The sequence below is a fragment of the Muscardinus avellanarius genome (genome assembly GCF_963383645.1).
Source record: "Muscardinus avellanarius genome assembly, chromosome: 5".
NCBI lineage: Eukaryota > Metazoa > Chordata > Mammalia > Rodentia > Gliridae > Muscardinus > Muscardinus avellanarius.
In genome coordinates, this window is record NC_137790.1 from 87,970,945 (window position 1) to 87,995,818 (window position 24,874).

At 40.6% G+C, this 24,874-nt stretch overlaps 1 protein-coding gene across 1 annotated transcript in view; it reads right to left on the bottom strand.

Moving 5' to 3' along the window:
* Window positions 1-24,461, bottom strand: part of SENP2 (SUMO specific peptidase 2) — a gene marked incomplete at its 3' end in the record, with an annotated part of 52,916 nt that extends 28,455 nt beyond the window's left edge. The window contains exons 1-9 of the mRNA XM_080696769.1: window positions 24,217-24,461; window positions 19,119-19,174; window positions 11,429-11,562; window positions 10,185-10,251; window positions 6,955-7,045; window positions 5,553-5,721; window positions 3,248-3,351; window positions 1,734-1,828; window positions 1,110-1,161 (exon numbers count right to left, since the gene is read on the bottom strand). Of these exons, the coding sequence (XP_080552895.1) occupies window positions 1,110-1,161; window positions 1,734-1,828; window positions 3,248-3,351; window positions 5,553-5,721; window positions 6,955-7,045; window positions 10,185-10,251; window positions 11,429-11,562; window positions 19,119-19,174; window positions 24,217-24,317 (869 nt within the window). The 5' untranslated portion in view covers window positions 24,318-24,461. The remainder of the gene's footprint in view (window positions 1-1,109; window positions 1,162-1,733; window positions 1,829-3,247; window positions 3,352-5,552; window positions 5,722-6,954; window positions 7,046-10,184; window positions 10,252-11,428; window positions 11,563-19,118; window positions 19,175-24,216) is intronic.
* Window positions 24,462-24,874: the final 413 nt, after the last annotated feature.

Genomic DNA, 24,874 nt, shown 5'->3' on the forward strand with positions numbered 1-24,874 from the left:
AATGAGACTCTTATCAACATAGCAAGACCGTTTCAAAAGTAAAAATAAAGTATGAGCCGGGTGTGGTGGCGCATGCTTGTAATCCCAGCATTTGGGAGGCTGAGACAGGAGGATCGCAGTTTGCAGACAGCCTCAGATACTACTTAGTGAGACCCTTTGCAACTCTGTGAGACCCTATTTCAAAATAAAGAATAAAAAATAGGCCTGAGAGTGTAGCTCAGAGGAAGAATGCTCCTGGGTTCAATCCCAGTACCACACAAAAAGTAAATAAATAAATATAAATAAAATAAGGCTGGGGGTAAAGCTCAGAGGTAAAATGCCCCTTGGTCCAATCCCCAGTACAAACAAACAAACGAAAAGTTTAAAAGCAGCCACAGACAGGATATAAATAAGTAAGTATAACCATGCTCCAATAAAACTTTACTTACAAAAACAGGAAGGTGGCACAGCATTGGTCCATGGGCCCTGGTTGACAGACTAACTACATCCAAAAATCCTAAAATATGTAGAACTACCTTCACTGTTCCTGTATTAGAGGAACTGATTACTAGAGTTGCCACCTTGCCCATAGTCCTAAGAAGCACCTACTTTCCCAAGTCCTGATACCTAGGAGATTAAGGGGCACACTCCCAAGCCAGGGTAGGCATCTGACTCAAGAGCTATTGCTAGAGCCAGGTATGGTGACATACTTCTGTGATTCTAGCTTCCAAGAGCAGGATGATCACACGTTTTAAGGTCAGCCTGGGCAACTTAGTGAGACCCAGTCTCAAACTAAAATAAAAAGGCCTGGGGTGTGGAGCTCAATGGTAAAGCATTTGCCTAGCATGCACAAAGCCCTGTATGTAATCCCCAGTAATAGAGTGTGGTGGCGCATGCTTGTAATCCCAGCATTTGGGAGGCTAAGACAGGAAGATCGCAGTTTGCGGCCAGCCTCAGCTACTGAATCCCCAGTATTACAAAGAAAGAGAAAGAGAGCTATTATGAATCCATATAGCTTCCAGAGCTGAAGAGGTTTACAATTTCCTCAAACTCTAGTTGTTCATACATGTAACTTATAAAGTGAGAAAATATATGTTAAAAGAAAACTTAGAATGAAATGAACTATGTACCTCTTTTCACTTCTCATTGGACATAGAGGTCCCCTTGTTTCAACAACTCTATCTGTGGGGATGGCAAAGAAAAGGTTAAGTGTTTCCTTTGCTAATTAATCATTAATTAGAATTTCAATTTATAGTTTTCAAAGCATCAGAACATTCATTTATGCTGAAAAGCTCAAGTGAATTCCAAAGATACTAGCCTCCTAACAAACTAAGTACACTAAAAACTGCATAAATCTCTTTGTTCTTTAAATAAAATCTTCAGTGTAACATAACTGATACAAACTCATTTGGTAAGCTATGATTTAGTGTCACTCAGTGGAGAGTCAATGGAAAAATATAGGCAGTTAACATAAGGAATGCAGGTAAATTAATTCAGGGCTCACAAAATACAACATTCTCTTGAGCCTAAAAAATAAAAATCAAGAGCCATTTATGAATCAACTCAATCTTTAAAAACTTCTTAAATGAAATTCCTGCCACTAGATAAGTGCTAGTCAATGTCTTAAGGTTTGAGAATGTTTTAAGGCTAGGTATACTGTCTTTCAACTTGCATGTTAATTTTCAACCTCACGGACACATTCTAATATGAACTAAGGTCAATACATTAAGACAGGGCTAAATCTGGGAACTCACATTGTTTTGGAACAAACTGAGTTGCTCTGACACCGTGATTCTGCTCTTCCCCCCAGCCTTTGGTCTTTAATGTGTCCATCTGACTTCTTTGAGAACTTAGAAACACAAAAAGTGAGGAAGATCAGATACAAAAGGAAAGTCCACCTTAAATATTCATTACCTCTGTATGGCAAGCTTCTCCAAATGGGAGTTACTGATTATCCTATAACATCAAACTATAACAAAGAGGAAGCAACATAGTTCCATCTGGGACAAAGATGAAAGGAATCTAATCCTGATTCTCATATTTCAGCCAAGTTACCTAACCTCTACTTTCTGTACTTGTAATATTAGATGTTCTTTATTCCTAGTGCCACCCTGACTAAGAAAATCTCAGTCTGATAAAAGTCAGATGAAAAGATGAAAAAGCGCTGGGTGGTAGCTCAGTGGCAGAGCATGACATGCATGAGGAAGGGGCACAATCCCCAGCACCACAAAAAAATTTTAAAAAGATGGAAAAATTTAAACTATGTTCTTAAGTGGATTCTAAAGTACTACATTAAAAGCAGAAATTTAAAAAAGCAAAATACTTTGAGGATTTTGGCAAAAGGAAAAACATACTGTCTCCAACAGTAGATAGTCAAAATAGAAAAATATATACCATAACTGACTAAGCAAATTAAAAAGCAAAAAACAGTTCCCAATCAAAGTTAAATTCTCAAATAATTTGCTATTTCTTCATTCAATGAGCTAGATGTGACTCTTTCACCTTTAATGTACTGTTACATAATTCATGAACTCTGTTTTCTCATACCACTTGTTAGAATTACCAAGTCAACCTGAATCCTGACCTCACACATTTTTGTCCCCTTTTCACAGGCAAATAGAAGGCCTAACATTACCTCCTTCTGCCACACTAATTTATATGCTCAAATCATTAGAATATTTAACAATCTCATAAGAAAAATTCTTATGCTCTGATGACTTTAATCCTATTTCTAAATTTGAGGGTTTCCAAGAGTGTTAAAATGCAATCACTAAGATGCCTCTAGGGACTGTGTGTGTCATGGGGTGGGGGGATGTGGATGGAGGCAGAAGAAAAGAAAAAGAAATAGAGACTATGAGGAAGTTGAGGGAAAGGAAGAAAGAGGAGGGAGGAGGGGGGAGGGGTGGCCAGGAGAGTAGGAGGAGCAGGTATTCCTGAGGTAGACTGAGAAATTATGGAAAATGTGAGTGTTGGGGAGATTGGAAAAAATTCTGTCTCCTGAGAGCCCCAATTCAACCAGTGATCCACTGTTTTAGATTAGAATTTCAAGTTTGAGTTCACTTGGACAAAGGATTCTAAAGCTAACAGGAAACTCTATTTTATAAAACCAGAGTTCTATATAATACATTACTATATACAAAGTCCAGGCAAGTTGTAGGACTAGTTCTCTCAGTATGAAACTTTTATCAACAAGTCCTTCTTACCAATCTCTCTCCAAAAACAGATTAAGTTATCTAACAAAGCATTTATCATATTAGCTCATTTTAACCTGTGATGATGTGAAGTCATAGGCGGGACAGAGTTTCCATGACCACTTTCTTTAAGTCGCTCTAATAACCTTCGGTACTTCTCTCTTTCCTCTTTTTGAACACCCTGAATAAAAGAGAGCAAGATGAATAAGAACTAGCATATTAAGCCTAAAATTAAATCATCATCAGAAACTAAAAGGTCAAATGCAGTCCAAAGATATATTTTATTTGCCAGCACAGTATTTTTAAAGTTTCTTCGAGTAAAAATAACCAAGTATCTGTCCTCTTTTGAAAGGACTATCCCCTTGAAAAGGGACATTTATTATCCATCCCACTTCATTCATTTGTGTTATCTACTAGATCTTAATGACACCTGAGTTTCTGACAGACCTATGTTGAACAGAATTGGCTCACAGAAATAATCCACTTGCATAGTCAGAATTTGCAGCTTCCAAAATGGCACTGGTCTCACCAAAATCACCAATGGCCTAATGACGACATTCAATATGCACTTTTACAGCCTTTGTGTTACATGGTCTACCTTCAGCATCTCACCCAGCTGGCCTTGCCTTGCCTTCCTGGACAATAAACTCTCCTGATTCTTCTTCTCTTCTCAGTCTCCACTGCAGATTATTCCTTTTGCCTGACATAAATGCTGAGGATTTTGCCCATATCTCTTCTCCCACTACACTTTTCCCCCTCAATAATCTCACCAGCTCCCTTGACTTAAATGACATCAATATGGAAAAAATTTAAAAATGTATTTCTAACCCTGCCTTCTTCTCAAAACTCCCATCACCTATATCCAAGAGTCTACAGGAGAGGTCTTCTTGCGTGTTTCACAGGCACTTTAAACAATGTCCAAAACTGAAGTCATCATCTTCCCCCTAAACACATAGGGTATCTTGGTCAGTGATGCGTATTTATCCAAGACTGAAATTTGGAACTCAGGCTCTTCCCTCTATGTTATATCACACTTAACAAAAAAAAGCCCTTGCTAATGTTACCTGCCACTGCTTTGAGACTATATCCTCTGCGTATTGACATTTGCTTGTCCCCTCTTTGGTTTCTCACCTAAGAGTAAAACCTTTAATACTTCTCCTTAAAACCCCTTCCTGGGTATGTGGTCTATTTCTCTCTCTCTGCATACTTGTCTCTTGGGGTTACAATTATATATATAAAAACTCCTAGAGGGCAGGGAACACATTTTATTCAACTTTGAATTGCTAACTAGCACAGTGCCTGGAATTCAAATAAATATTGCTCTGATAAACAAACAACTACCTCAGAAAGCCAGATAGCATGCTGAAATAGCTGATGGTCCTGGAATGCCACATATAGAAATAATTTTGAACTGGATGTAGTGGTGCACTCTGTAATCCCAATACTTGGGATATTGAGACAGAAGGATCACAGGTTCAAAAACAGCTTCAGAAACTTAGTGAGGCCCTCTACAACTTAGTGAGACCCTGTTTCAAACAAACAAACAAACAAAAAAATAGAGCTAGGAGTATAGCTCAGAGGTAGAATGCCCCTGGGTTCACTCCCCAGTACCACAACAAAAATAAAAAATAATTTTAAAAGGGAAATAATTCTAAATTTTCTTAGCCGGGTGTGGTGGTGCATGCTTGTGATCCCAGCATTTGGAAGGCTGAGACAGGAGGATTGCAGTTCGAGGACAGCCTCAGCTACTACTTAGTGAGTCCCTTTGCAACTCAGTGAGACCCTGTTTCAAAATAAAGAATTAAAAAAAAATAGGGCTGGGTGTGTAACTCGGAGGTAGAATGCCCCTGGGTTCCACCCCCAGTACCACAAAAAATAAAATTAATTAACTAATTAATTAATTTTCCTGGGATAAGTGAGGACCCCCCCTTAGAGAAAAAAGAAAAGATTATCTCTTCATCATGCTAAGTGCTCTGAAAAAGGAAGGAAAAAGCAGAAAGCACACCACTTACTTCCCATACTTAATTACAGTTATCATAGTTTATAAAAGAGACAAGTTAAAATAATCAGGCAACCAAAATGAAAGAATCTATAATTTTATCTCTTTCTAATGTGATTCCTTTCCTTTCTGTATAACTGAAAATTGACTCAACTATATATACAGAATATCTCTAGGAAGATATATGTAGTAATAGTAGTTACTTGCTAAAAGTCAAGGAGGGTAAGAGAGACCAGAATGGATGCTGGGGAACGTATAGTCATTGTACACCCTTTCAGACCTTTTGAATTTTGTACCATAGAACACACATTGTTTATTCTAAAAATAAGCATTAAAAAATCTTTTTTAAGGAAATCAGGCTAAGTTGAGCTAAAAGGGCTTACCTCCTCCACAGTACAATGGGGACGCCTCAGACCCTTGCCACTCTCTTCAGAAATCATCTCTGTTATGGCCTGTTCCTGAGGTTTCCACATTAAGGAACTCTCTGGATTGCCTTTGCTATGGCGACGGCCAGTTGGTCTTCTATTATAGCCTTCTGAGTTCAAAGTGAAACTGTCAGAAAGAAAGAGAAATGTATCACTAAACTGCCTAAAGAGCTGGAGTTCAAGCTCCTAGGCCATCCTGTAGTTACACTGTCCTCCCAAAAGTTGCTAGTTGTCAGACAAATGCCATTTGCAAAAGTTAGATCTATCCCCAGAATACAGAGCACCCCTACATTCCACTGTGGAATGTCTGTCCAGTCACTGATGCTGCCACATAAAAGCCCTACCCCTCATGGCACATTTTCCAACCCAGCTCCAGATTTACCTCCCCTGTTACACGTAACCCCACCCCCCGACACCCACATCCTTTAACCACTGGACACCAGGAGACTTCATTATTGGTGTGATTATGTTTAATGTCTATATCCCACACTAAACTTTGAAGACTTTGAAAAGAGAGATTATATTATTTACCAACAAAACTTATATATGTTGGTATAGGATCTAAGCCAAAAGTTACTCTTTTTTTTCCTTCGGTATTGGGGATGGAATCCAGGGGCATTCTACCTCTGAGCTATACCCAGCCCTATTATTTATTTATTTATTATTTATTTATTTATTTATTTATTTATTTATTTATTTATTTATTTATTTATCGGTGGTACTGGGGTTCCTGGGAGTCCTTCTACCTCCGGGTTACACTCCCAGACCTATTTTATATTTTTATTTGGAAACAGGGTCTCTTAAGCCAGCGCAGCTGGCTTCAAACCTGTGCAATCCTCCTGTCTCCACCTCCCAAGCACGGGGATTACCAGCATGCACCACCACGCCCGGCTTTTATTCTTTATTTTTGAAACAAGATCTCACTGAGTTGCAAAGGGCCTCACTAAATAGCCGAGGCTGGCTGTGAACCTTGATCCTCCCATCTCAGCCTCCCAAATGCTGGGATTATAAGCGTGCACCACCATGCCCACTTAGAAAATATTTTAAGCTGAATGAAAATTAAAACCAATATTTCAAAATTTAATTTTGGCCTGAAACCCCAGTACTTGAGGGGCTGAGACAGGAAGGATTGTAGGTTCAAGACCAGCATCGGCAACTTAGTGAGACTCAGCAACAACCTAGTGAGACCCTGTTTCAAAACAAAAAAATAGAAAGGGGTGAGGGCATAGCTCAGTGGTAGAATGAGAATACCCCTAGGTTCAATCCTTAGTAACACAAAAAATAAAATTGTATGTGTATATACATAACAAAAGTGAAATGTCAAGTTTCCATTTACAGAACAGCAAAATTTAACACTTACCCAAAAGAAGGCAGGACTCTACGTGGCTGATCTCGGGTTACTGTCACTCTGATCTTTGGATAGTCACTTATTCCATTAGGAGATTTATTACCTATTTTAAGAAGATATTTGTAATTGTGAGAAAAAAAAAACTTGTGAATAGCTGCATTATGAGAGAATTTGTGAGTTTTACATTTTAGAACTAAATATCTCATTTTTTTTCAATTCTATTAATAGACAGCATAGGAATTTAGTATAAATGTTGTAAAAAGTTAAAGGAAGCCAGGTATGGCAGCACATGGCTGTATTCCCAATACTTGGGGAGGATAGTCTCAGTAATTAGTGAGATTCTCATTAATCTAACAAGACCCTACTTCAAAACGAAAAATAAAAAGGGCTGAAGGTGTAGCTCGGAGGTTCTATCCCCAGTACCACAAAAAAAAAAGTTAAGGGAAAGTAATAATTGAGGTTGGGGACATAGCTTAGGGGTAGAGTACTTTGCCTAGGGTATGTGAGGCCCTGGATTTGATTCCTAGCACTGCAAAAAAAAAAAAAAATGACAATGATAATTTAATACTCAAATAGTATGAACATATCAAATGCAATTTACCTTAACTTTTTAAAATAAAATGAAAGATTTCAAAGAAATAACATCTGTGGGGAGGCTGAGACAAGAGGATCACAGTTTGCAGACAGCCTCAGCTATTTAGTGAGGCCCTTTGTAACTCAGTGAGACCGTTTCAAAATAAAGAATAGTCAGGCGTGGTGGCGCACGCTTGTAATCCCAGCATTCGGGAGGCTGAGACCTGGAGGATCACGGTTCGCGGACAGCCTCAGCTACTTAATGAGGCCCTCTGCAACTCAGTGAGACCCTGTTTCAAAATAAAGAATAAAAAATAGGGCAGGGGCTATATAGCTCAGAGGTTGAATGCCCCTGGGTTTCATCCCCAGACCCGCAAAAAAAAAAAGAAAGAAAGAAAGAATAAAAAATAGGGCTGGGAGTGTAGCTTGAAGGTAGAATGCCCCTGGGTTCCATCCCCAGCACCACAAGAAAAAAAAAAAAGAAGTAACACCTTTGTCCCAAGTCCTTTGGAACTAGTTTCTCAGACACAGGGATATGTTTATTTTCCTCTACTCTTCTCTGCCACTAGAAGTACTTTACAAAAACAAAATTAAAAAAAAAAAACTAGGAAAGCACACTCTCTCACTCTCTCTCATTCTCTGGTACTTACCACATCCTTAGGCCTTAGCTTCTTCCACTTTTAACTTCTGAACCCACAAATTCTCTAATCCTTGGTTTCCCTAAAATCTTTCTTCTCAAACATTATAACCCTGCCTATATGACAGACAGCACAACCATTTCTTAGAACTCTGGCTTTTCCTTACATTTCCCCATCATTTCACGTTGTATAGTATATAGAATAATTCAATGCTACTTCAGTTTCTAACAATGATAGGAAAGTCCCTAATCTATAGATCTGGGAGAACTGGGAACCTAAAGTTACTTACCAATAAGATGATGGGTTCCTGAAGGAAAAAATAAAAAGTTTTTATTCTTGTACTATTCCTGATATTAACTTAGCACAGTGCCTGGCACGGAGACAGCTCATGGAAAAAAAATAATAATTTTTTTCTTTAATGAATGACTCTTTTTCTAAATCACATTAGGGACACTGAAAATACAGACAGAAAGCACAACAGTAAATTCTAAAGAAAACAATTCTAAAGAAAAAGCTATAGGTTGCGCATCCCTCAGAAAATCTGAGTGCTAATGCTCAAATAGTTTCTAACTTCAAAGCCAGAAAAGGTGGCGCACACTTGTAATCCCAGCATTCGGGAGGCTGAGACAGAAGGATCATGGTTCACGGTGTCAGCTACTTAGTGAGGCCCTTTGCAACTCAATGAGACTCTGTTTCAAAATAAGGTTGTAGCTTAGAGGTAGAATGCCCCCTGAGTTCCATCTCCAGTACTGGAAAAAAAAAAAAAGGTTTCTAACTTCAGATTTAGGATTTTTGTGTGTGTGTGTGGTACTAGGGGTGGAACCCAGAGGCTTTCTACCTCCGGGCTATACTCTCAGACCTATTTTATACTTTATTTGGAAACAGGGTCTCACTAAGTTGCTGAGAGCCTCACTAAGTAGCTGAGGCTGGCTTCGAACCTGTGTGATCCTCCTGTCTCAGTCTCCCAAGCGCGGGGATTACAAGCGTGCGCCACCACGCCCGGCTAGGATTTTTTAATCAGGGGTGCTCATTTGGTAAATTCCATGCAAATATTACAAAATCAGAAAAACTCCCAAACGAGGCCAGGATGTAGCTCAGTGGCAAAGCGCCTGTTTTGCAGGTATGGCGCTCTGGGTTTGATCCCCGGTTCCAAAAAAAGACAAAAAAAGAGAACCCCTTAAAAAAAAATAATAAGCTAAGAAAAACTCCCAAAACTGAAACATGTCTGATCCCAAGCATCTTGGAAAAAAATACTTATTCAATCTGTACTTTTTTTTTTTTTTGGTGGTACTGGGGTTCCTGGAAACCCTTCTACCTCTGGGCTACACTCCCAGACACCTATTTTTTATTTATTTTTTATTTTATTTTATTCATTTATTTTGGGGGGGGGTGGTACTGGGGTTCGTGGAAGCTCTTCTACCTCCGGGCTACACTCCCAGACCTATTTTATATTTTTATTTGGAAACAGGGTCTCTTAAGCCAGCGCGCTTGGCTTCGAACCAGCGCAATCCTCCTGTCTCCGCCTCCCAAGCGCGGGGATTACAAGTGTGCGCCACCACGCCCAGCCCAATCTGTACTTATTTTTAATTGAACCCAGGGACATTCTACTTCTCCCTAGCCCTTGGAGGGCCTCACTAAGTAGCTGAGGCTATCCTCGAACCGCGATCCTCTGGTCTCAGCCTCCCCAAGGCTGGGATTACAAGAGTGTGCCACCACGCCCAGCCCCAGACCTTTTTAAAATTATTTTGAAACAAGGTCTCTCTAAATTGCTGAGGGCCTCTTTGGTAAGTTGTTGAGGCTGTCCTCAAACCTGTGATCCTCCTATTTTAGCCTCCCAATTCACAGGTGTGGTGGTTTACAGGTGTAAGCCAACACACCCAGCTTGTATTTGCTTTTTAGAATGGAAGATAAAATATGTCTTTATTCTCATCCCAATCCAAATTGGTGTTTTTCTTTCATATTCTCAAGGCTTAGGAAAAAAAATAAACAAGAGGAAGTAAAAGGAAGCAAAAGTACTTTTGACCACCTCACCCAGTTTCAGCATGTTGTTCCAGGATCCAGAACCTGTCAGTTCACAAGACGAAGAGTTTGGAAATACCTTAAAGTCAAACAGAATCACCGCTGAGCATATAAATTTTGCAATTTAAGTAAGTTTCTAATATAAAAAAACCTCACTCTACTGGTGGTTATATTCTTAGCTAGCTCACAGAAAAATATCATTAAGTTCAAAGACTTAATATGTCAAGACTCAGCCAGGCGTGGTGGCGCACGCTGAGAAAGGAGGATCGCAAGGGTTCGAAGCCAGCCTCGACTACTTAGTGAGGCTCTCAGCAACTTAGTGAGACCCTGTTTCCAAATAAAATATAAAATAGGTCTGGGAGTAGAGCCTGGAGGTAGAAAAGTCCCTGGGTTCCACCTGCAGTACCACCAAAAAAGAAAAAAAAAAAAAACCGTCAAGACTCACAAAATGATGTTAAAAAAACAACTCCAGGATCTGTACACATACTTATATTAAGAAAAGGAGAAGCTGTAATATTCTTTATAAATACTTATTAAATAGTTAAATTTTAAATCTTTGATTTCTTTTTTTTTTTTTTTCAGCACTGAGGATGGAACCCAGGAGCATTCTACCTCAGCTAAACTTCCAGTCCTTTTTTATTCTTTATATTGAAGCAGGGTCTCGCTGAGTTTCAAAAGACCTCACTAAGTAGCTGAGGCTGGCCTCAAATCTGTGATCCTCCTGTCTCAGCCTCCCAAGTACTGGGATTAAAAGCATGAGACACCATGCCCGGCTTAAAATCTAAATTTCTCCACCTTTAGATTACAATTATTTAAGACATAAAGCCAGGCATGGTGGCGCCCGCTTGTGATCCCAGAAGGCGCTGAGAGAGGAGGCTGAGACAGGAGGATCACAGTTCACGGATAGCCTCAGCTACTTAGTGAGGTCCCTTGCAACTCAGCGACACACTGTTTCAAAATAAAGAATAAAAAATAGGGCTGGGGCTGTGGCTCCGATGTAGAATGCCCCTGGGTTCCATCCCCAGTACCAAAAACGACATGGACATTTCTGGCAAGAAATATCATTAATTCCCAAAGAGAAACATTTCTAAGATTTAGCTTTAATGATTAAGTACAAAGATCAGCAGCTCTTGGTGAAGATGAACTCAGGGGGAGAGGACATGCTTAGCATGCACGAGAACCCCGGTTCCATCTCTAGCACCATAAAGCCAAAAGAAGAAGATCAGTGTCCCCAACGAGGCCCCATCTCCACTCACCTCTCCTGAAGGGGCCACATTCCGTGTTCCATTACAAGTAGAAGTCACCATGGGCTTTGTGGTCAGCTGGAATGGGAATCCAAATAAACTGGCAGCATTGTAGAGACTGTTTTTCACTTGGTGAACAAAGCAATCTAGAAAGGTGAACAAACTATAAATGCAGAGTAACAAACTTCCTGCAAACAAAAGTAAGATTATATCTTAGAAAGAACCTCTCTCAATTTTTATTAAAATTCTTATTTCTAAACACTGAAATAAAGAAGCATGTACAAAAATATATTTTAACTGAGTAAAATTCTAGTATTTTAATAAGATATGAGATGCTAAAAAAAAAAAAAAAAAAAACTATCACATTAGAAAATCACTAAGTGAGCCGGGCATGGTGGCACACACTTGTGATCCCAGATCCCAACATTTGGGAGACAGACAGGAGGATCTGGGTTCGCGCCTTTTACAATAGTGAGGCCCTGTTTCAAAATAAAGAATAAAAAGTAGGGGTGAGTGTGTAGCTCAGAGGTAGAATGTCCCTGGGGTCCATCTCTAGTACTGCGGGGGGGAAAAAATAAAAAAAAAAGAAAATCACAAAGTGATTCACAAGGAAAAATGTCCTGAAATTGTAACTTTCAAGCAGTGAGTTCCCCAGAATATATAAAAAATTTGTGTGTGTGTATGTTGTGCTGGGGATTGAACCCAGGGGAATTCTACCTCCAAGCTACACTCCCACCCCTATTTTTTTTTTTTTTTTTTGCGGTACTGGGGATGAAATATAGGTGCATTCTACCTCCAAGCCTTACCCCCAGCCCTATTTTTAATTCTTTATTTAGAAACAAGATCTCACTAAGTTGCAAAGAGCTTCACTAAGTAGCTGAGGCTGTCCAAATGGGATTACAAGCATGCACCACCACAGCTGGCATCCCAGCCCTATTTTTTATTATTTTGAAACAGAGTCTCACTAAGTTGTGGAGTGCCTAAGTAGCTGAGGCTGTCTGCAAACCCTGATCCTCCTGTCTCAGCCTCCCAAGCAATGGGATTACAAGCATGTGCCACCACACCCAGCTCATAAAAAGAATTTTACCAGAGAGATGCAGTCATAATGAAACAAGGTCCAGGTACTGCTGGTGTGGCAGAATCCCACAGGAAGCACTGTCATCTATTTACTGGTTTGTCCTTACTTCCCAGGCAGATATACTTGCCCTCAACAACTACTTACTAAGCCCCTATTATATCTTGACTAGGTAAAATATAAACTACAGGGCTCTTAGCTTGGCGAAGTGGCAAATGCTTGCAATCCTAGTATGTGGGATGCTGAGACAGAAGGATGACAGGTTCAAGGCCAGCCTCAGCAACTTAGTGAGATCATGTTTCAAAAAAAATGTAAGAAGATGCGCCGGGCGTGGTGGCGCACGCTTGTAATCCCCGCGCTTGGGAGGCGGAGACAGGAGGATCGTGCAGGTTTGGCTTAGGAGACCCTGTTTCCAAAAAATAAAATAGGTCTGGGAGTGTAGCCCTGAGGTAGAAGGGCTTCCAGGAACCCCAGCACCACCAAAAAAAAAAAAAAAAAAAAAATGTAAGAAGATAAAATACACAGCTCTTAAGCATCTGTGAAACAAAGCTATCTCTCTACTGATTTTTTTGTTTTGTTTTGTTTTTGTTTTTGTTTTTGTAGTACTGGGAGTCGAACCCAGAAGCTTTTCTACCTCCGGCCTATACTCCCAGACCTAATTTTATACTTTACTTGGAAACAGGGTCTCACTAAGGTGCTGAGAGCCTAAGTAGCTGAGGCTGGCTTCGAACCTGTGCGATTCTCCTGTCTCAGCCTCCCAAGTGCGGGGATTACCAAGCATGCGCCACCACGCCCGGCTTCTCTACTAGGTTTGATGAAGATCTGACTCGACTCTTCCTGCCACCAAAAACAAAGATTACAAAACAGATAAGTATATAAATAAGGAAGGGAGGTAGATTTCAGTACTTCCTTTTTTAAAAATTTTATTTGGAACCCAGGTGCATTCTACCTCTGAGCTACACCCTCAGCCCTACTGTTTGTTTGTTTTTTGTTTTTTGTTTTTGCCATACCGGGGATGGAATCCAGGGGCATTCTACCTCTGAGATACACTCCCAGCCCTATTTTCTAGCCTTTTTATTTTTGAAACAGGGTCTCACTGAGTTGCGAAGGACCTCACTAAGTAATAGCTGAGGCTGTCCTAGAATCGCGATCCTCCTGTCTCAGCCTCCCAAATGCTGGGATTACAAGCACGCCCCCCACACCCAGCCCTTTCTCCTTTTATAGTACTACCTCACACATCTATGTTATCTTTGGGGTTGGTTTCTTTATGTGTTGTGGTTCAGGGGATTTAATCCAGAGGTATTTTACCTCTGAGCTATAACCCTAGCCATTTTTTTTTTTTTTAATTTTGGGATAAAGTTTTCCTAAATTGCCCAGGTTGGTTTTGAACCTGCAATCCTGTTGCCTCAGCTTCCCAAATACTGAGATTGCAAGCATGTACCACCACACTGGGCTTCAATTTCCCTGCTATGTTCTAATTAAGAGCATTCTAAAGCACTAGCTTCTCCTTCCAAGAAAAATAACCTGCAATGGTGGCTTTAAGTAATAAGAGCTCCTGAAAATATAAATTTTTTTCAGAAAGACAGAGGAAAAACTTAAAACAAATGGAACGATGTGATTAATGTCCAGGAAAGTAGAATCCAACTTGAAGTACTCAATAATAGTTAAAAGTACCAAAGTTTGCAAATGAGCTGCTTTTAATTTTAGAAATTCCATGTTACTACTGTAATAATGTTGAGGGATACTACTTATGTTTTACTGTGCTTTCTAAGAGAGTGAAAAAGGGATAGGAATTGATAAACTTTTTTTTTTTTTTTTGCAGTACTAGGGATGGAACCCAGGGGCATTCTACCTCTGAGATATACCCTAATAACCCTATTTTTTATTCTTTATTTTGAAACAGGGTCTCACTGAGTTGCAAAGGGCCTCAATAAGTAGTAGCTGAGGCTGTCCACCAACCGCGATCCTCCTGTCTCAGCCTCTCAAGTGCTGGGATTATAAGCGTGTGCCACCATGCCTGGTCCCAGCCCTATTTTTTATTCTTTATTTTGAAACACAGTCTCATTAAGTTGCAGAGGGCCTCACTAAGTAGCTGCACCTGTGATTCTTCTGTCTTAGCTTCCCAAGTACTGGGATTACAATTGTGTGCCACCACACCTGACTATTGATAAACATTTGCATATTTGCCCACAGATTGTCATTCAGACCTCAGAGAACCAATGGTACTCATGATAACACAGCAAATACCTGCCACTAAAAAGCACTATAATAAGCCAGGCATGGTGGTGCATGCTTGTCATCTCAGCATTTGAGGCTGAGACAGGGGGATCGTGATTCGAAGACAGCCTCAGCTACTACTTAGTGAGGCCATTTGCAACTCAGTGAGACCCTTTTTCAAAATAAAGAATAAAAAATAGGGCTGGGGGTGTCACTCAGAGGTAGAATGCCCCTGGGTTCCATTCCCACTACTGCAAACAAACAAACAAACAAAAAAACACTATCATATTGTACTGTGCTACAAACATTGTCAAAGTCTGTATACCCTGAGATTATTTCAATGCACTTTTTTTTTTTTTTTTTTTTTTTTTTTTTTTTGGTGGTACTGGGGTTCCTGGAAGCCCTTCTACCTCCGGGCTACACTCCCAGACCTATTTTTACATTTTTATTTGGAAACAGGGTCTCCTAAGCCAGCGCGCGCGGCTGGCTTCGAACCTGCGCGATCCTCCTGTCTCTGCCTCCCAAGCGCGGGGATTACAAGCGTGCGCCACCACGCCCGGCTTCAATGCACTTTTAAGGAGGAATGAAGGCAGGTCTATCTCATCTGTAACATGGAAATAGGACAATCTTAGCCAGCGTGACAGAACATGCCTGTAATTCAGTACTTGGGAGGCTGAGACAGGAGTATCACAAGTTCAAGAACAGCCTCAGCACCTTAGGCCCTTAACAATTTAGTGAGACTCTGTTTCCAAATAAAATATAAAATCGGGCTGGAGGTGTAGCTCACAAGTTAACATGATTGGGTTCAATCCCTAGTACCACACGCACATGTGACGCACATATGTTCATGTGCGTGCATACATACACACGCAAAAAAAAAAAAAAATAGAAGGGTGTTTATCCCCAGCACAAACACACACACCTACAAAAAAAAATCAGCTACTAAGTCAAACTAGCTGTATTTTGAGTGTTCAGTTCTACTGGACAGCACTTCATAGACCTTTACAAACTCTCTTAACACGTATTCTCTCTGCTACACTCTGTTTCTTCCTTGGTTTGGATTCCCTTCTATAATTTGTCATTCTGAAAATCCTAATACCTTTTTAATGGAAATGATGGAGTGGGTAATCCTTAACATAAAAGGCCATAAAACAGATGATTACCATAAATAATAATTCAGGAACCATCCACAACATCAAAGGTGTGTGTGTGTGTGTGTGGTACATGCCAAGTGAACATCAAAGTTTTTTTTAACTACAGCAAGTAGTTTAAAATCTCATATTTATATTTATTTATATTTAAAATTGACCCTTTTTTCCTTAAATAAACATTCTTAACAGATAAATTCAACAGATAAATTCAAACTGGGGTACGGTGGCACACACTCATAATACCGGTACTTAGGAGGCTGAGACAGAAGGCTCTCAAGTTTGAAGACACCCTCAACAAGCAGTGAATCTCTTATAAACCTAGTGATATCCTATTTCAAAATAAACTAGGGTTGGTGGTTTAGCTAAGAGGTAGAATTCCTCTGGGCTCAATCCCCACTACCACAAAAAAGATAATTTCAAGTAGCTACTGAAGTGATTACAGGGATATAAATGCATCACTATGAATCCCACTATCATAGATAATTACAATGTGCCAATAAAATTTAAAAATTTTTATTTAAGCCGGGCATGGTGGTGCGCGCTTGGGAGGCGGAGACAGGAGGATCGCGCAGGTTCAAAGTCAGCCGTGCTGGCTTAAGAGACCCTGTTTCCAAATTAAGAAAAAAGTATAAAAATTGGTCTGAGAGTGTAGCCCGGAAGTAGAAGGGTTGCCAGGAACCCCAGTACCACAAAAAAAAAAAATTTTAATTTAAATATTTATATTTATTTTACTTACTACTATAAATATGAAGCCAACATCATATGCTTTATGATAAAATGAAAACATACTAAGTTCTGGCTGGGCCAACTAATAAAACCCATTACACTGTATCCTACAAGTATTGAAGACATACTAGCACTAAAGCCAAGATTTTGTTTGAAATAATCAGAAAATTTAAAACAACTGGAAGCCAGGCGTGGTGGCGCACACTTGTAATCCCAGCATTTGGGAGGCTGAGACAGGAGGATCACAGTTTGCAGACAGCCTCAGCTGCTTAGTCCTTTGCAACTCAGTGAGACCTGTTTTAAAATAAAAATACAAGTTGGGTGTGGTAACGCACGCTTGTAATCCCAATACTTGGGAGGCTGAGACAAGAGGATCACACAAGTTCGAAGCCAGCCTTAGCTACTTATAGTGAGGCTCTTAGCAACTTAGTGAGACCCTATTTCCAAATAAAGTATAAAACAGGTCTGGAAGTATAGTCCAGAGGTAGAAAAGCCACTGGGTTCCACCCCCAGTACCACAAAAATAAATAAATAAAATAAAATAAAATAAATAGGGCCGGGGTGTAGCTTGGAAGCAGAATGTCCCTGGGTTCCATCCCAAGTACTGCAAAAAGCAAACAAACAAAAAACTGGAAAGCACCAGGCACTGCAGCACATGCCTATAAGTGGCACAGCTACTTTGGAGGCAGGGGCAGGAGGATCACAAGATCAAAGGCAGCCTGAGCAATTTAGCGAGACTCCCATCTCAAAATAAAAAATAAAAAGGAGCCAAGCTTGGTGATGCACACTTGTAACCCAGTACAGGAGGATTGTAAATTATCAGCCAACCTCACTTACTTAGACACTCTGCAACTCAGTGAGACCCTGTTTCAAAGTAAAGAATAAAAAATAGAGCTGGGATGTAGCTTGGAGTTGGGATAGCCCTGAGTTCAATCCCCAGCACTGCAAAAAATAAAATAAAATAAAATAAAATAAAATAAAATAAAATAAAATAAAATAAAATAAAATAAAATGGGGTAGGGATGTAGGTTAGTGGTAGAGTGCCCCAGAGTTTAATCCCCAATACTAGAAAAAAAAATGTTTAGTATACAATCATAATTCAAATGCAATGTTATGAATGTCGTATTCTCTAAAATCACTTCTTGTTTGGGGACATACCGTCCTAATGAACATAGTATAAATTTCTATAGTAAAATCTTCCGTAACTTCACTTGTTTTCAGCCAGTTTTTTTCCTGACCTCTAATCACTATTTTGTGGATTTGCACAACCTTGCTCCACTGTTCTCTCTGCCTAGAATACTTTTCTTTCTTGATCTCTTAAACATCTTTCAACACCCATTCACATAATCAAACATCTGCTAAGACTCTGAATCATTTGAAATTAGGATTTTGTTACTACCTCTTTTATTCCATTTATCATGTCCCCATTGACATTCATATTATTTATGTGTTTATATCTTTTATCATATAAGGCCTTTACAGATAGAGACCTGTTTTACCTACATTTGTATTTCCTGTAGAACCTAACACATTGCTTAACATCCAGACATTCCCAATAAGTCCCTGTTGGATTTAAATGAAATATTAACATAAATAAGTTCACACTATCACATCTTAAGAAGATCCAAATTCAGTCATTGTTGAAGTAATATATTATGATTTCTATTACACCTTTCCCTTTAATCTAGTTTTATTTTCTTCTGGTCATTCAGATATACAAAAGTAAAAGATCTGTGACAATATATTAGGTGGGCACTTAGCTATGTGAACTTGATCACAGTTTGAAGTAATTTTTACAACATTTTCCGTTCAAGAATAAAAAGCATCTTGCATGGTGCAACTGTCCACGCCTGTGATCTCAGCTACCTGGGAAGATAGGGCAGGAGTTTGAAGCCAGCCTGAACAACTTAACAAGACCCTGTCTTAAAATAAAACATAAAGAAGGCTGAGGATGAAGCTCAGTGGTAGAGAACCACTGTGTTCAATCGCCAGTATGGCAAAAATAAGTATTTTTTCTTTATAGAAGGGAATATTATTCTACCTCCGAGCTACACCCCCAGCCCTATGTTTTTATTTTTTTTTTCCATACAGAAATTTAGAAAAGTTTAAATGCATGCTCTATATGTACACTTATTTGTCTGGAAAGCTACACATGTCCCTAGCAATAGTGATTACCTCTGGAAAAGATAGCAGTAGGAAAGGGACAAGAATGAGATTCTTCATTGCATATACTTTTTATTTTTTGAATTTTGTTCCATGCATTTTTTTTTTTTTTTTTTTTTTTTTGCAGTACTGGGATGGAACCCAGGGGCATTCTACCTCTGAACCTCTCCCCTGCCCTATTTTTTATTTCTTATTTTGAAACAGGGTCTCACTGAGTTGCAAGGGGCCTCACTAAGTAGCTGAAGCTAGCTGCAAACCTACAATCCTCCTTTCTCAGCCTCCTGAATGCTAGGATTACAAGTGTGCACCACCATGCCCAGCTCCACGCATTTTTTTTAAAAAACTAATTTTTAAAATTTATGGTTAGTACCTAATCTTGGTCTTTTAGCTGGTATTTCATCAGTGTCCACTGTAGAAAACAGAGAGCTGAAAAAAAAGGAAAAAAAAAGTATGTAATACTTATATACCCATCCATTTCTATAAATAAACTTACTTTCCAGGCCTGGGGACATAGCTCAGTTGTAGGGCATGTGCTTAGCATACATGGGGTCCTGGGTTCACTTTCCAGCACAAAAACAAACAAAAAACTTTACTATTCATATAACACATGACTTTCCCATCCACTTGTCATAAAACAAGATACAACTAATGTTCAAAAAGGGAATATTATTCTATAGTAGACTTTTAGCATTTGAGGATTTATTTGTTAGTGTTGTTTCCAATACTGGGGATGGAACCAAGGGGCTTTCTATCTCTGAGCTATACCCCAGCCCTGTTTTTATTCTTTATTGTGAAACAGGGTCTAAGTTGCAGATGGCCTCACTAAGTAGCTGAGGCTGACCAAATACCTGTGATCCTCCTGTCTGTGTCTCAAGTACTGGGACTACAAGCATGTGCCACCACGCCCAGCTTAGTTTTAGGATTTAATACTATTGCTTCAACTACTTGAGAAAAATCCAAAACTCCTCACCACATGAATAATCTGTAATCTGGGTAAAATTCAAATAATAAATAATTTCCTTTGGAATAATGACTCCCAAAGAAAGTCATCTTTTAGTTCAGGTGACACTATAAGCAGCCAATATTTTTTATTTTTTTATTTTTTGGTACTGGGGGTTGAACCCAGAGGCATTCTACCTCCAAGCTACACCCCCCCAACCCTATCATTGATTGATTGATTGATTGTGGTACTGAGGATGGAACTCAGGGGCATTCTACCTCCAAGCTACACCCCCAGTCTTTTTTTTTTATTTTTTTTGGTCTTTTTATTTTTTTTGGTCTTTTTATTTATTTTTATTTTTATTTTGTGTGTGTGTGTGTGTGTGTGTGTGTGTGTGTGTGTGTTACTGGGGGTGGAACCCAGGGGCTTTCTACCTCCAGGCTACATCCTAGCCCTATTTTATAATTTATTTGGAAACAGGATCTCACTAAGTTGCTGAGAGCCTCACTAAGTAGATGAGGCTGGCTTCGAACCTGTACGATCCTCCTGTCTCAGCCTCCCAAGTGATGGAATTACAAGCGTAAGCCACCATGCCCGGCTTCTTATTTGTATTTTGAAATGGGGTCTTGCTAGGTAATGAGAGTCTCTCTACTTGCTGAGGTTGTCCTTGAACCTGTGATCCCCTGTCTCAGCCTCTCAAGTACTGGGGTTACAAGCATGTGCCACCATGCCTGGCTATAAGCAGCCTTAAAAGACAGTTCTTATCTAGAAAAAGGTGTTATATTTAATTGCATTGTTATAATAGGAATATTACAGTGGTAATAAAGAGTTGGGAAATTCAGTTAAGTATCTGGACCCATGTCAAAAATGTTAAAGGCTAGCCAGGCACAGTGGTGAACGTTTGTAACCCCAGCATTTGGGAGGATGAGACAGGATTGCAGTTCGTGGACAGTCTCAGCTACTTAGGCCATTTGCAACTCGGTGAGACCCTACTTCAAAAAATAAAGAATAAAAAATAGGGTTGGGATGGAGCTCAGAGGTAGAATGCCCCTAGGTTCCATCCCCAATACTGCAAAAAAAAAAAAAAAAAAAAAAAGAATGTTAAAGGCTTATGGAATATCATCTTTCTGAATTCTTAAAAGTTAATCATAGTGGGATGTGGTGGTACACGCCTGTAATCCCAGGAGGAGCACAGGTTCAAGAACAGCCTCAGCAAGTAGTGACTCTTGTCAATCTAGTGAGACCCCATTTCCAAATAAAAAAATAAAAATTGGCGTGGGAGTATAACTCAAAAGTAGAATGCCTCTGGGTTCAATCCCAGTACCACACACACAAATAAAGAGATCCCAGGAGTGATTATAACTTTAAACACCCCAATTTTCATTTTGACTGAAAATAGGTTTCGAGGAAAAAGAATTTTATTTATTTATATTTTGCAATGTTGGGAATGTACCCCAGAGCCTCATGCATGCTACATAAGTGCTCTACTACTGAACTACATCCCTGTGCCTAAGAAGAGTTTTGTTAAATGAAGGATATCAGCACCTAAAGTGTGGTAAAGAATAGGGGTTTGATCTCTAAACCGCTGTTCTCCGAATTTACAGTAACTGACATCAAAAAAAGAATAAGGAGCTGGGTGGGCATGGTGGCACACACCTGTGATCTCAGTACTTGCAAGTAGAGACAAGAGGATCAAAGGTTTGCAGCCAGCTTCAGCAACTTAGTGAGACTCAGCAAATTAGTGAGATCCTGTTTCAAAACAAAAAATAAAGGGCTGGGGTATTGCTCAAAGGTAGACTGCATCTGGGTTCAATCTCCAGTACCACAAAAAAGAATAAGGGTAAAAGAAGCAAGAGATCCTTATCTAATAAATATAAACCAAGTGCTTATCATGCACTCGACCCTGCAAAAGTAGTAGTATAAACAAGCATTACCCTTACATATTAAGCATCAGTTTAAGCACTTAATAACACATTCTCAAATAAGCCTAGCAATCAATCCTACTGAAAGGTAGGGAGATAAGTTGAAACCACATGTCTCTGAAATACACACTATAACTTCCAACAACCAATTATTTCAATGACCTGCTTTCTCATGTATTAATCATCTTGTTGTCTCAAGCTCCCAAAAAACTTCTTGTCCTCCTCTATTGACCTTGAGGCTTAAAGAATGAAATTAAGCTAGGAGTGGTGGTGCATGTCTAAAATCCCAGTACTTGGGAGGCTGAGACAGGAGGATCTCAGGTTCCACGAAGACAGCCTCAGCAATTTAGCCAGACCTTGTTTCAAAATAAAGAATAAAGTTGGGTGTGGTGGCACACACTTGTAATCCCAGTACACGGGGGTCTGAGACAGGAAGATTGTGGGTTGGTGGCCAGCTACAACTTAGTGAAACCCTGTTTCAAAAATAAAAATAAAATAGAAGCCAGGCATGGTGGTAATCCCAGTACTTGGGAGGCTGAGACAGGAAAATTGCAGGTTCAAGGACAGCTTCAGCAAGTAGTGAGAATATCATCAACCTAGTGAGATCCTATTTCAAAATAAAAATAAAAAATAGGGCTGGAAGTGTTGCCTGGAGATAGAATGCACCAAGGCTCAATTGCCAGTATCACCAAAAAGATAGATAAAATACATAAATTTAAAATATAGCTGGGCCTGTAGATCAGAGGTAGAAAGTTGCTGGGCTCAATCTCCAGGACCTCCCACCCCACCCCCACATAGAATAAAAGAAAAATCAGGCTGGGGTATGATTTAGTGTGAGAATCCTTACATCTGTCTTGACATGGAGGAGACACTGGGCTAATTCACCCCACCCACTGCACCATAAATAAGTAAAATTGACACTTGGTCACTAAAAGTTAGGCAGTGTATAGAATTTGTATTTTATTTCCTAAATTAATTCTTTTTTTTTTTTTCTTCTTTTTGTGGTACTGGAGGTTGAACCCATGGGCCTTCTACCTTGGTGGTATACCCCCAGCCTTTTTTTTGTGTGTGGTACTGGGGATGGAACCCAGAGGCATTCTACCTCCAAATTATACCCCCAGCCCTATTTTTTTTTAATTTATTTTGAAACAGTCTCACTGAGTTGCAAAGGGCCTCACTAAGTAGCTGAGGCTGGCTGAAAACCTTGATCCTCCTGTCTCAGTCTCCCAAATGCTGGGATTACAAGTGTGTGCCACCACACCCAGTGCCAGCCCCACTTTTTTATTCTTTATTTTGAAACAGGGTATCATTAAGTAGCTGAGGCTGGCCGCAAACCTGTCTCAGCCTCTCAAGCTTACAAGCATGCACCACCACACACAACTTCCTAAATTAATTTTTAGGCAAGGGGTAGGTACTATAAAATGAGAAAATAAAAGGATTAATGCTAATAATAATTTGTAGACTCCCCCCTACACGTTTTAACTTTATTTAGAGTATGCTACTGCTCTTTTAAAATGAGTGAGATAAGCTGGGCATGGTGGCCCACACTTGCAATTCCAGCATTTGGGAGGCTGAGACAGGAGGACTGCGGTTCTCAGACAGCCTCAGCTACTTGGTGAGACCCTGTTTCAAAATAAAGAATAAAAAAATAGGGCTGAGAATGTAGCTCGGAGGTAAAAGAATGCCCCTGGGTTCCATCACAGTACCGCAAATAATAAAGTAAAATAAAATGAGTGAGGTACCTTCCCCACCCCCGTGCTTTAATTCTAAAGCCTAGAACCATTCCCCTACCCTTTGCAGGCCCCATACACACATGGTTTGACAGCTGTTTTTGGAGACAGCTGCTGTTTCTTATGCTAAAAGAACAAGTATTGCAGTCAAAGGCTTGGAGGAAAGCTACGAATCTCACCTCCCCTTACCGCACTTACTGTCTGAAATAAGGTGTGCTCTGTAAACAGTGATCACAATGAAAACTCTATTCCTTTAATTTTTAGTTTTTCTCTTCCTTCTTTTCTCTATTGTATTTCTTTTCTTTTTTAATTAATTAATTAATTTACTTATTTATTTATTGGTGTGGTACTGAGGATTGAACCCTAGGGGAATTCTACCTCGGAGCTCATCCCCAGCCCTATTTTAATTGGAAACAGTGTCTTGAAAAGTTCCGGAGGACCTCGCAAGGTTGCTGAGGCTGAAGGTTGCTGAGGCTGGCTGAGAACCTGCGATCCTTCTGCCTCAGCATCCCAAGTACTGGGCTTACAGGTGTGCGTCACTATGCCCGGCTAATTTTTAGTTGTTAGCCTAAAAGCAGTAAAATACGACAAAGCCTCACTTGAGGTCGGCAAACAGCTTGGACTCTGATAAATACATGAAAGATCCTAGCCTCTCCCGCCACTCTAAAGACAACCAGCTCCTTCATCAGGAGCCGCGTCCCCAATAGCGTGGCCGGAGCGACGACGTCATCAGGATACCGGCAATCAGCTCCAGGACTGCATCCCGGCGGCCAGCTGGGCTGGACAAGGCCCGGCCCGCTGGCTCCACCGCCCCGGCCGCGCGGCCCGCGGTGGGCACGGGGACAGCCAGGCCGGCACTCGCCCCTCACGTCTCACCTGTTCGAGCGCCGCCTCTTCAGGAGGGCCTGGGCAGGGGGCGCCGACCGGTCGCAGAAACGGAAAATGGTGCCGAGAATCCTAACCAGCCATCTGTACATACCAGGCCCGAGCAGCAGCGGCGGCCGACACACCCCGAGACACAAACCCCAGAGCTGTCGCCGCCGCTGCCGCCTCCGCTGCCTCGGCCACCACCGCCAAGGCTCAGTCGCTGGCTTGTGACGCGACCCGTGGGCCCATAGATACAACGTCCCCAGGGCTGAGGCCCCCACCCGCCAGCGCTCCCGACGTCACCTCCCCCCCCCCACCGGAAAGCTTCGAGCTCGACCTGCGCATGCGTGCCCTAGCACCTCCTCCCACTCGCGAGTCTAGCAACAAGAAAGCCTGAAGGACCGCTCGGGTCCAATCGCTATCGACGAAAGAGCTGTGGGCGGGGCTTTCTCTCTGCGGGAGCCAGTCCCGAGTCAGCCCGCAGAACCGGGCCCACGCCCACGGGTGCGGATTACAGGAGTGTGGAGGGAGCCGCCTGGGGTCCCTAGCTCAGTTGGTGCTCAGTCAATGATTGTCAAGTACACAAGATAAAAGTAGGCCAGGTTAGTTAACAATTGCTTACCGTGACAGTAGCCCTTAATATTGATATACTTGTGCACATATTTTA